The 13244-nt window shown below is 46.7% G+C and overlaps 1 protein-coding gene across 6 annotated transcripts in view; it reads right to left on the bottom strand.

The window, feature by feature from the left end:
* LOC144163422 (tRNA dimethylallyltransferase-like) overlaps positions 1-13041 on the bottom strand; it is a 29364-nt gene extending 16323 nt beyond the window's left edge. For 3 of the 6 annotated variants that reach the window (XM_077694402.1, XM_077694401.1, XM_077694404.1), the window contains exons 1-2: positions 12935-13039; positions 872-980 (exon numbers count right to left, since the gene is read on the bottom strand). In XM_077694402.1, coding sequence (XP_077550528.1) covers positions 872-980; positions 12935-12971 — 146 coding nt within the window. In that variant the 5' untranslated portion in view covers positions 12972-13039. Of the gene's footprint in view, positions 1-871; positions 981-9611; positions 9978-12934 lie in introns of all 6 variants that reach the window. The other 3 variants (XR_013320924.1, XR_013320923.1, XM_077694403.1) reach the window with 3 other exon arrangements.
* Positions 13042-13244: the final 203 nt, after the last annotated feature.

Raw genomic sequence — 13244 nt, 5'->3', positions numbered from 1 at the left:
AAAGAAAATTGTGGCACAAGAGATGAAACAGGTACAAATGAAAATGTCCAGTAAAGCACGTTGTAGAGAATTTTGCTGCACTTGTTATTACGAAAAAAATAGCTTGCTCGCTTGGCACCTGCAAGAGCTTTTGTTTTTCACTGTCATCACTGCTATCCATTGCATTATTTCGCGCAAAGGATGCAATGAAGGCAGTTTTTTAAAGTCAACATTTGGACACAAGGTTTGGCCGCAATAGACCTTCGTTAACACATTTCCAGCCATTGTGCCTTGTTGGCACTTAGGTCGTTTTTAGTTAGCATAAGTTTCAATAATACATTTTTCTTCGGCAGTCAGTCGAAAAACGTATCAACAAGGCTCTGCGGTAGTATATGAGGATTGGCAAGTGCATCTCTGTGGAGCTATCAATGGCCTATCTTTGCTCTCCCCAAGCATGAGCTCTTGCTGAACCTTGTACAACACATGTCAACCACGTTCGCTAGAATTGTCTCCACTGTTTTCTCCTGCACTTTCCAAGAGTGATTTTTTACGGGCAAAGCCCCTTAGTGGCTAGGGCTGTGGCGTCTCCCGTCGTCGTTGTAATTGTCATCTCATGTAGTCACCGTACTAAAGCACCGGGAAACTCGTTTACGCCTCATACTAGAACGTAACGGGTGCTAAAGAAACACCGGGACACTGTTTGCACCTCGCGCTGGAGCGCTTCGTGCTTCAAAGATGTGAGACTTTTACAGCAAAGCTGTATACCTGCACCCCAGACTGGTTTCATCTCCCTTGGCAAAAACGCCAAGGCAATGTGATAAAGTGATCGGACAGCGTTTACGACTTTTTTCACTCTCCGTGCAAGGAAAAAAATGAAAGCCGGGGAGCTTACAACTTCTGGTTGAGCCGGTGCTTGTAACTATCATGAAACTCCTCCATTACTTCAATAAAGCCAGCGCTGATCATGTCATCCACATGGGAGTCCAGCCGCTCGTCCGAACCTGCAATAGTCGTTCTTTTAATTGAATTGAAATTTATTCCGCAACAATAAAATGCTACGAGGAGGACAGGTAAAAGCCGTGGAAACAGCTTGAGAGGCCCTGACCCCCTGGAACACGAGGCAGCGTTCAAAGCATGCGGCTAAGAGTTAAAAGCCTTCATAGGGAAACACACTGAGGTTTTAAATTGTCATTTGAACACAAAAAATAAGATACAAGCACAAGTCTCCACAATACATCATTATACACACATTAGGCGGAGTTCTTTTACTGGTATACAGGATACGTCAATGTTTGCTGACGTTACTATACGGTTTAAAACTGCAGGTAATTGAAATTTTAACATTTGATTTCCATAATTAGTTCTGCATTTAGCGACAACCCACACTTCAGGATGGCGTACATTATATGCCGGGATGTTTTTCTTTAAGTTTGCTATGCTGGTTACGATATTTTTCGATATACCTAGTTTATATGAATGGCATAATTTTTAATCATACATTGATGGAACCTGAATTATGTGATATTTCCTAAATAAGTCAGCGGTGTGGCTGCGATAGGGCACTTTACAAGCTAGACGTCAAGCTTTTTTCTGCAAGACGGTAAGCCGACTAATGTTTGCAGATGTTGTTGACCATACGAGGAACGCATAATGTAAGAGAGAAGAAAATAGGGCGTTATATATTAGTATATTAACAGAGGTGGGCAAATAGTGGCAGTGGCGACGCATGGTACCAACTGTCCTAGATAGTTTATTAACAATATAGTTGACATGATCATCCCATGTCATATTTTGTGGGAAATACACACCGAGAGATTTGAAGCTTTTCACGATTTCAATTTCAGTGTAGTTCAGCTGAATTTCGGGAAGCTCAACGGGTGTGTGGTGGGGGTGAAATAAAACAGCCTTCGTTTTAATAATGTTTAGTTTTAGGCAGTTAATTAGAGCCCATGAATTAATTTGAGTCAGTACACGATTAGCTCTACTACCTAACTCGACGCACGACTTTCCCGAAAAGAATAAACTAGTATCAATCAGGACATACTATATAATGGTCTGTTTTATCAATTCGGACAACTTCGTTGACAAAGTAGAAATAGGAACGGTCTAGGATGCTTCCCTGCGGGACACCGGTTGTGATTGGTTTGATTGCCGAACGTTTTCCTTCGATGACAACAAATTGAGTGCGGTATTGCAAGTAGGAACTAATTAACTTTTGCGCAATTACCCTTATGCCATAATGATCCAGTTTTTGAAGCAGAATTTTATGATTAATCACGTCGAAGGCTTTTGAGAAGTCTAGGAACAGCCCAAGTACCATATCTTTGCGTTCAAAATTGTCTACAATTAATTCCTTCTGGACCAGTAGCGCAAGTTCTGTAGACTTGTTCCTACGGAAACCATACCGTGCAGAATTAATCAAGCTGAAGCGGTTAGTAAAAGAGATTAGGCGTGTCAAAATTATTTTTTCAAAGCCTTTTGAAAACACTGGTAAAACCGATACGGAACGGTAGTTTGTCATCTCATTTCTACTACCTTTTTTATACAGAGCAGTTACTTTGGCTTTCTACATATTACGGGGAAAACACCTGTTGACAAACACATTAAAAATAAAGGTATAGCACTGGGCTAGTATATCAATGACGAATTTCACAGGTTTCATTTGAATATTGTCGGCGTCCACGGCTCTATTATTTCTGAGGGTCAGGAATGTTGCTACAAGCTCATTCTCAGACACTGGCTCTAAAAAAATGGTTGGGTTTATTCGGTCCGTCATATATCTTAAGTCGCAGCGGGAGGTGGTACTGTCACCAACTGAAAAAAAGAAGTGAATAAATGCATTGGCCAAGTCCCGGCCCTGAAGTTGGACACCATTATTAACGATTTTTGTTAAAGTCTCTGATGGATTGCTAAATACTGTTTTAAGTACCTTCCAAACCTTTTCTGTGTGTCCTTGTGTTGAGCTAAATTGGGTAGCAGAATATTGCCTTTTTACATCACGGAGGTATTTAGTGACAAAATTCCTATACTTCTTAAATTCTTTGAGGGCTTCGGGGGATTTACTCACTATAAACGTTTTAAGCAATTGGTCCCTTTTCCTAATAAGCTTCAGGCATTCTTTATTAATCCAGGGTTTTCTACTTTTTTTTCGATGTTTGACACGTCTTGACAGGGAAACACTCAAAGTATTGTTCTGTGAGCTTTTCATAAATAAGTCGCAAGCTGAGTTGGAATCGCCTGCTGCGAATACATTGTTCCAATTTGCTCCACTTAAACTGTCTCTAAAAGCTTGTAACGTTTGAGGGGTAATAAATCTAAGAAAATTCCGAACGCAGTGGTTTAGGTGTGCTGATGAATTGACTCACAAACATAAATATAGGCAGGTGGTCGCTAATATCGTGGATTAGAGTCAGCTTTAACAAGAGACAGATCTAAATTGGTTATAAATAGGTCTAAAATTGTTGCTGATTGCAGAGTGAGTCGCGTGGGCGACGTTATAAAGTTTTGACAGGCATGAGTGTTTAACAACGACTCAAGGTCCAATTTAGTAGTGCTGTTGGCTGACATACCAATGTTGAAGACACCTCCAAGTATAACTGTGTATTTTCTTTCTCTAACATATTCTAAAAGAGAGTCCAGGAACGGTAAAAACATATGTACAGGTCCGCGCAGATGTAAACGGAGCACGGGAGCGGTGGCCGAACTGCATCGCTGCGCCGCGTATGGGCGCCGACGGGAACAATGGAGCGCCGGTCAAAGAGTGTGTTCCCACTTGCCCCCGCCGCCCTATCTGATATATTTAATCGCCGCTCAGCTGGCGTGTCAGTCTCGGTGAGACCCTGTTCTGTGGTGAGACGGTCTTCAAAACGCAGCGCTGGGCTATGAGAGGGGCGCTGGTTGCATTGCCGCTCGCAAGCATCAGCGGCGACTGAATCCGCTGCTCATGAGCTGGGCGAAGCTGCGCGCGCCCGGAAACGTTCCTTGTTGCGCGCTGTGAAGGGCGGCATAAAATTGTACGCCGCTGCGGTTTGGCACAGCATGTCATTGCGATATAATTTATTGTAAGCCGGCAACAAAATTGCCCTGGACAATGTGGAGAGCACATTCACAGGCATTTTCGTTGTTCGAAAAAAAAAAAAAATCTCGCTTCCGACATTGTTTATTTAAATTTTGAGTTTTTCCCAAGTTTTTTCTGCCCCTCAGTCCAGGTCTTTTCTGAAGAAAGGGGGAAAAGATGTCCATGTGGTGGAAATTCTGGGATAGAGAACGCCGTAAAGCATTGGTACAATCACTGCCTGCTATTACAGCGGGCCTCATAGGGCGCATACTTTGTTGTCGCATTAACCCTTTCGCTCCCGTTGACGAGGATAGCCGTGATAAGATTTTGTACCAAATTAACCGATGACGAGTATGGTCGTCATCGGTCATGACTATACTCGTCATCGGTCATTTTGGGCCCTGACGGCGCTTATTTGCAAGACATTGAGGTCATGCGGCAAAGCCATTTTTCAATTCAATGCGGAGTTTAATTTAAATCTGACAACATTGTCTGAACTGGTATATGGTGCTCGTTAAAAATAACAACGTCGGTTTTAATGCGACAACAAAGTATGCGCCGTATGAGTCCCGCTGTAATAGCAGGCAGTGATTGTACCAATGCTTTACGGCGTTCTCTATCCAAGAATTTCCACCACATGGACATCTTTTCTTCCTTTCTTCAGAACAGACCTGGACTGAGAGGCAGAAAAAACTTGGGACAAACTCACAATTTAAATAAACAATGTCGGAAGCGAGATTTTTTTTTTTTTTTCGAACAACGAAAATGCCTGTGAATGGGCTCTCTATATTGTCCAGGGCAATTTTGTTGCCGGCTTACAATAAATTATATCGCAATGACATGCTGTGCCAAACCGCAGCGGCCTACAATTTTATGCCGCCCTTTACAGCGCGCAACAAGGAACGTTTCCGGGCGGGCGCAGCTTCGCCCAGCTCATGAGCAGCGGATTCAGTCGCCGCTGATGCTTACGAGCGGCAATGCAACCAGCGCCCCTCTCATAGCCCAGCCACGGGGCGGCCTCTCTAGAATGCACCGTGGTCCCGCGTAATTCGCGCCAACAGCGCCAAATCCTCCCCTAGTGGTACGTGGCGTCTGAAAAACGTTCATTTATCGTCATGGCAACGAGTGGCGAGGGGGAAAGGAGGTTGGTCGCGGACGCTGATGACGTCATTTTTACCGCGGCAGCCGGTCCGGGCCGCCGCGCGCCAGCCGCAGCATCCGACGCTCGCCCAACTTCCGCGCCTGCCGCTGCTCATGGGCCGCTCGGCAATGGCACCAGGCGCGAAAGTTGGACGAGCGGCGGCGATGCCTCGGAATGGCCGCCGCCCGTCGTTTGGTATGTGTGTGCAGTAACGTGTTTAACAATTGAACGAAGAACACATGTTGGTAATAGTATGTTTTCTGGCGTGGAATTGTTGTCTTTGCGGCGATAATAATTGGAGCGTTACACAAACATTCTTTTCGCTTTTGTTTTATTCAAAATTCATATGAAGACATCTTTGATTCGAAGTCATGAAAACACATGCACTACACAAAATATAATGCACATACATTTTATGTACACTCTGTGGGACTAAGCAAAAATATGACATGCAAATTTAGGCATGCAACATTGCAGAATAGGAAAAAAACGTGCAAGATGCACATTTAGGTACACAATAATTGATTACGCAAGAATAACTTCGAAAGTTCTAATCACTATACATATTTTTTTCGCGCACACCTCAGCGGGAGAAGGAAAGAACTTGAAAGTTCCACTCAATTTATACTTATTTCTTCGGCTCGCCTCGAGACGGGAATGTTCTTTAAACATTTAAAAAATTCGTTTCAGTTCAGAGACACAGTAAACGGGAACCTATAATTTAAAAGAAAGCACGCACAGGTATGTTTCAACGCCTGCCTTCTGGGACAGTTAACGCAAACTCTGAAAGGAAGCGTTGACCCGACCATACACTTCCGAGAAATCTTGTTCACACCAACAAAATGCAGCGAGAAAAAACTTGCAACACAATAACCGCACTATTGACCACTCATTGCTAGATTATATCTGCGTACAAAAATAATGCGCAACCACGTCGTATAATACAGAACACAATCGCAAAACAAATCGAGCGCACCCGTCTTTTCTTTTAATGGCGCGTAAACAGTCTGATTATGAGGGGGGGGGGGGGGGGGGGGACGCGCAGAAAAAAAGTTTTCCTGTATTGTAAGCGGCATGTACAGTCGGGATCAATTTGAAGGTTATCGCGGGAGCACCGACCGACCGCGACGACAGCGCCTTAGCGTGACACTTTTTACCATCACCCACAACGAGATTATGGTAGGTTTGCTTCTCCCATGGCTGTTCCAGGCAATGCGCGCACTGCCGTCAAAAACGATAAAGGACACGCTCGTTTCTTTTTTTCTTTATCCTTTCATCGACATACTTCACACTGATACGCAACCTTCTCAGGGTAACTATGCCGGCATGCCGGGGCATTGTGTAAAAAAAATTGTAATTTGCTTCCGAAATGCCGCAATGCAGAGATATCTTCGGTGTTATCAGGTTGCCGAGGAACAAAACGCGGATACGTCACCCAAAAAGGAATGAAGAAAAAAACTGCGGCAGTCGGCCTTTGCAGAAGGGGGTGAGCGAATTATAAGCAACAGCCAAGGGTTGATGGAGGGCAGCATAATCTCGTCTTCGCAAATAAAAAAAAAGTGTCACGGTGCGGCGCTCTGGTCTTGCTTGCTCGGTGCTCCCGCGATAACCTTCAAATTGAGCCTGACTGTACCGAGCTCATTACTTGCAGATATCGGCTAGGTTGTCACACGCTACTCCCTAGCTCGTGTCTGGGCAGCGCCTCTTATCTCATCCTGTCCGATATCGATTCTAACTTTAGAACTATGGAACAGCAAAGCCACTCGCGATAAGATGACATGGCGCGGGCGCGCAGGTTAGATTGAACAGCATAGCTAGCAATGCTACCTTTTTTTTTATGAGCGAAACGCTTGTAATGGCAGCTGCTGACAACGCATGTATTTCGGCTTGGCCTTCCACGGCTCCCTGTGCAAATTGACTGGCATTGAACACCGCGGTTTTACGTCAGATTTTTCGGAGCACTGAAGCAACGTTTGGCAGCAGTTTTGCCGCAAATATGCGTTTTGGAGCAAGATGGCACCCGAAAAATTGGTTAGGGCACGCCACCCCGCGCCAACAATCGCCGTGGTAATAGGTACGCAGTCAATGAGAAGAAGCGCGTACAGTTTAGCTTGCCTTCTTTGTGAGCAGAAGCAGCGTGATAACTTTGGAGGGGTTGAGGTGATTCACCACAGGAAACGTCCAATGAAGTCTCGAACCGTCCTCGACTTGGGGCCCCACCCAAGACTCAAACCCACTGCACGAAACAACAATAAAAAATACATCGATAAGAATCCTGAATCAACGTTCAAGCAGTTGCTAAGGCAATCGCAAAACGGCAATGCCGACTCAAATTCACCTTACGAGCAAGAGTCTGCGCGCCGAATGCGCGTTTACTTCTATTAAAACTTTGTGTACCTGCAAGGTTGGGATATATTTGCAGATTAGTTTCCACTTCAAGACAACTGACATGTCTCATTAACTTCACGTTACATGTGCGAAGTGAAAATAGAAGAGTGCAATCGGTCAGCTTCTAAGAAATTCACTATAACTTGTACAAAGCTAATTTGCTTACCTGTCATTTTTGGAGAAGACGAGAAACTTGGCCGAACTGTTTCGCCCTGTGTTGCTGCACCACAGAGCTGCGCAGGACTGGTGACACTCCTTCCCCCGCGGCCCCATATTTAGAATACATTCGTATATATTTTATAATGCAGCGAAACTTTCAGCCTGCGGAGGCGTTTAGGCAACCCGCGCAGCCCTTCGCACGCCGGCTCGCTTATGCACGCACCAAACAGGCCCGCCGTGCGCGCCCAGAGAAAGAAAAAAAAAATATTGGCGCCGGTGAGCTGTTGCGCATGCGTGAGAAGGCGCGGAAGCATGCGTGGTGTGTAAAGAAAGAAACGATGAGGGAAAGGGAAGGACCACGCCGCAGCACCCTGCCGCTAGGATCTCCCCAATTTTGAAACCGAAACTAGCCAGAGTCGCCGACCAGTGGCCCAGCGCTGCCTTTTGAAGACCGTCTCGCCGAGCATGACACGCCAGCTGAGCGGCGATTAAACATATCAGATAGGGCGGCGGGGGCAAGTGCGAACACACTCTTTGAACGGCGCTCCATGGTACCCGTCGGCGCCCATACGAGGCGCAGCGATGCAGTTCGGCCACCGCTCCCGTGCTCCGTTTACTTCTGCGCGGACCTGTACATTACATGAAGGAGGGCGGTAACACACAAAAAACTGAATTACCACATCTGACAACAAGCGACTCATAGAAAGGAGTGATACTGCTAAATTAAGGTATAAGTTCAGAATCCATTGAACTTGAAATTAGCATTTCTACGCCACCACCTCTTCTATCTGTACGATTCATATAGTACGAATTGTACCCCGGAAACGCAAACACCTCCTCTTGCGAAGCAAACCACGTTTCCGAAAACATAACATGAAACCGTACCTGCGTGTCACTAAAAAATTGATAGAGTTCATCTTGCTTATTTCTGCCTGATCTGAGGTTGAAATGTTCGCAGCTAGTATCATATGTTTTTAAGGCTTGTGACGTCTACCTGCACACTTGCAGGAAGCATGACGAAATAAAGGCGATAAGAAATATCGGAAACACTGGCACGTTAAGTTATAGTCAGCCTGTCGAGGTCAGCCGCCGAACGAATAACCACGGCATTGGCAAGCTCACTCTTCCGCAGAAGAACCTTGCCGTTACAATGCCAGGAGAAACGGTAGTCGTTGCTTTCTGCCCACTCTTTTGTCCGGCGAAGCAGCTCTCGATTGTGTTTGGTCATGTTTTCAGTGGGAGAAACAGTTGATGAATTATTTCTGAGAGCTTTTCGCTTTTCCAGCCACGTATTACGGGTTGATTGCCGGAAAAATCGGAAAATAATTACGTGCGTTTTGTTTGGCCTAGTAGGAAGCCTGTGAATTGCGTCGATGTCGTTCACAGTCAGTTCTGGGAGGTTAACAGACTTAGCCACTTCAGTTAGCTTACACAGCAGATCCTCGTTTGGTGCGACTGGGATGCCGCGCACTTCTATGTTCAGCTTCCTGCTACGAAACTCAAGGTCATTGACAGTGGCTCTCAGGTGTTGGATCTCTGCGGAAGCGCAAACAGTCTCTAGTTTTCCAACACGCTTATTTAAACTACATGTGTCTTTTTCCTGCTTTGCTTGACGATTTAGGATTTCGTCATATTTGTCGGACATCATCTGAATGGATTTCTTAATCTCTCCTACTTGATTAGGCAGCTCTGCTAAAGCATCGAGCCTCCTAGTTATGTCTGCTAAACAGGCAGTTAGCTCTGGGTCCATGTTCATTTTGTCCCCACCTTTGTGCTTAGATGGGCGACACGCAGCGCATCGCCACGCCTTACGGCCACTCTCGCCTTTGGTCTTGAATGTTGACTCCGACCAGCCAGAGAGACTACCAATATGGTAACAGGACTCACATTCGCTGCATGTCAGGAGCCGTCCGTCGTCAGGCAGGGGCTCATCGCAGGACTGCTATGTGTGTGCCATGGCACGTGATTCAGGAGCACACAGTAGCACTCAGCTCAACAACAAAGCACAGGACACTGGCAACACGGGGGCAACGGTGGCAGCAGTAACGCAAGGGCAAATTGATTAATAAGAGTATTTACCAACCTGGGTAGGCAGGAAAAAACGAGCAGATAATGCAAGCGTCCTTTAACCGCCGCCGCCTCCGCCCGAGTGTCCAGTTGCAATTTCGGCACCGGAAACGCGACGCTTTCCCTAGGTCCGTGACGTCAGTCGTGAGGCACTTCCGCAGCCATGGCAGCAGCTTTTGTGCTCATCTGGGTAGGCAAGAAAAAAAGAGCAGATAAGGTTACGGCCAGGCTGAAGGAGCGGCGGGGGTGCACTCGCCGCTCCTGCAGTCCGGCCGTGATAAGGCAAGCGTCCTTTCGCCGCCGCCGCACACACTGCATGCTTCACCGCTCTCCAGGTTTCACGTTAGCGGAGATGGCCTGGGATTTTTTTAAATGCAGAGCATTTTAGTAACTCACGATGTCACCCGCGTTGGCGTCCGTAGTCCGCGTCCGCATCGCTCCCCCTACACTATATAAATACTTGCCGGCGCCAGGTTTCGATCCTACGACTCTGCGGGCGGAACTGAGCCCCAAAGCCGACACAGAACGGAAGGTTACGAACGTGCCTTATATCCTTGACTCATTCAACCGTCGGCCAGAGGTGCGCCCTCTCCCCCGCATCCTCCTCGCCTTCTCTCCGCTCGCAACGCCCTCTCTCTCGCCGCGTTCGGTTCGGGCGCACAACAGGTGGGGACGTGCGCAACACCCTCTCTCGCCGCGTTAGGTTCGCGCGCAAGAACAGGTGGGGCGCTCGCATCGCGCTCTCTCGCCGCGGTCGGTTCGCGCTTAAACCACATATGTCGTTCGCGCGCGCTGCGGTCGCTAACATCTGTGGCGTGATCGTGACGTCAGCATCACGCGTTCGCGTGGTGGCGATTTCGGCGCTATAACACTCTCTCGCGAGGGGCATTGGATTGGATTCGATTGGATTGGCTTGGATTGACTTGGATTTGGATTGGATTGGATGAAAGTGGATTGTGTTGCGTCATAGCCGCGGCAGGGGGTTCACGGCACGTTTCACCATCGACTTCATCGACAATGTCTACGCTGGAAGACAACAATTACAACAACAACCAATACGTAATCCATACGACTTGCAGGCCCCCCCCCCCCCCCCCCCCGCAGAAATGCTCTGCATTTGATCGGGCCCCTCGCGAGGGGGATGTTTCTTTTTACATAATGCATTGCGCGGGAGGAGCCCGAGGAGATGAGAATGCGGCGTCAGAGGAGGTTGGCTTGCCAAAGCTGTGCCGCCTGACGTCATGCTCCCTCCTAACATTTTTTCTTACATCTGGCCCCTAGCTGCCTTGCCCTTGTTGCCTGATACTACTTGAACAGTGAAGAAGGTATCGACGGTGGTCGAGCTTACTATCTAGCTGAAGTACATTAATTACCCCTTGTTTTGCTACTGTTTCTTCCTCTAAGGATAAGGGCTCAATGCCATATTATGGTTAACTCAACTGACTGAAAAACCTTCTCTAATACGCACTACGAGAGGGCGATGAAGCTGCCCATGAGAATGCCGTGTGGCCACACAGCCCCCTAGAAAATGTGCAACTAGCTCACTCCTCTCTGGATCATCATAGTTGGTTGCACAAGTGATGAAAAAAGTCAGCAGTAACAGAATTCTAAGCAAGTGGTTTCAGGCTGTGAAAAAGAGTTAGAGAAGGAAGCGGGTCAAGTGGATTCGGTTTGTCGACACAGACCTGTCACCCGTCTCTCCGCAGGAGCCCGATTCCCGCCAAAATGCCTCGCCTGTTGAAGCTTCTCGCTCAGTCTGTGACCGAGAAGTGTATATGTTGAGCTGGAACTGTGGGCGGCTCAATGTTTTTGTGCTATTATTCCGATCACACCGAGTTTGTAAACCAAACTTCCAGCGCACGTCAAAGTCACACTTTATCTACTACTCCTACCTGGTTTCCGAAGTTGATCAACTCGTACAATACCTTTTCCACTTAAGCACAGAAAGTTGAGCTATGCAGTTGGTTTGAAGATACTCAGTGCATTGTACTAGCACAAGGGCAGAACACAAGAGGAAGAAAACCACAGAATGAATGCTACAGTTTGTCTAGGACAGGACCAACGCTAGGACAGGACCAACTAGCGTTCGTCCTGCAGTTTTTGATCACCAAAACTCGACTGAATAAGACCATGACAACCTGATGAAATAAGTCCAATGTCTTACTGCTGTGCTAACCACTAGTACATCTTTAGCACCCGCCGCGGTTGCTCAGTGGCTAAGGCATGGCGCTGCTGAGCACGAGGTCGCGGGCTCGATTCCCGGCCGCGGTGGCCCCTTTTCCGATGGAGGCGAAAGGCAAGAACACCCGTGTGTACGAGATTTCGGCGCACGTTAAAGATCCCCAGGTGGTCAAAATTAATCCGGAGCCCTCCACTACAGCGCGCCACATCGCCTGCGTTGCGTCGGTGCGTTAAACCCTTCCATCAATCAATCAATCAATCAATCAATCAATCAATCAATCAATCAATCAATCAATCAATCAATCAATCAATCAATCAATCAATCAATCAATCAATCAATCAATCAATCAATCAATCAATCAATCAATCAATCAATCAATCAAGTACATCTGTAGCATTAAGAGCCAGGTGTTCACATTTGAGTTGAGCTGCTTCTGAAGGCAGCCTGAAATGAATTTGTAGAACTTGTACCTGTGGTTGCGCTGCACAGTTCGACTAAGCCAATCATCCATTTATTTTCTCAGTAGAAGAGTTTATTCGTAAAACTTGCAGACGCAGAAAGCACTAGCTCCTTTCATGACTGCCTCACAGAACTACTGCAGTTACATTCTACATTTGCAACATGCGATTCTCAGAATTCCAATTTTCACCTGCCATAGTCAGCATCGACTTCCTGTTTCTCTACACAGTCTACCAGTTAAAAAGCTCCCAATTTGTTGCAATCCGCCTTGCGGCGGCACAATTGTCGAGTCGCAGCCAATGTTGCAAGTCTGTGGGGAAGATGGCGCAAGAAAAATGACACTTTTGAATTCGTCTTATGAATGAAACAGATCACGTAATTAGACCATACTCTGGACATGGTCCACACATCTAACACAGTAATGTGATAAAATGATCGGACAGCGTTCATGACTTTTGTCACTCTGCCTACAAGGATAAAAAATAAAAGCTGGGCAGCTTACAGGCTGTGGTCGAGCCGGTGCTTGCTGTACTTCTCATGAAACTCCTCCATCTCCTCAATGATGCCAGTGCGGATATGTCATCCACACGGAGTCCAGCGCTCGTCCAAAACTGCAATAAGGTTTTGCACATTCCCTCCCAGACAGACAGGAGCTAGATATCTATAGGACATAAATGGGCACACTTCTGCTTTCGACATGCTTCCCAGCGACGCTGGACGCATGACAAAAAAGAAAAAGAACTAAAAAAATAGGAAAATATTTTTGCAGGAGACGCAGTACTGTCATTTACACTAAAGCTTCAACAAGCTCT

The sequence above is a fragment of the Haemaphysalis longicornis genome, unplaced genomic scaffold (genome assembly GCF_048455015.1).
Source record: "Haemaphysalis longicornis isolate Haplotype H1 unplaced genomic scaffold, Haemaphysalis longicornis Haplotype H1 scaffold_12, whole genome shotgun sequence".
Classification (NCBI taxonomy): domain Eukaryota; kingdom Metazoa; phylum Arthropoda; class Arachnida; order Ixodida; family Ixodidae; genus Haemaphysalis; species Haemaphysalis longicornis.
This window is presented reverse-complemented; position numbering and strand designations above follow the sequence as displayed.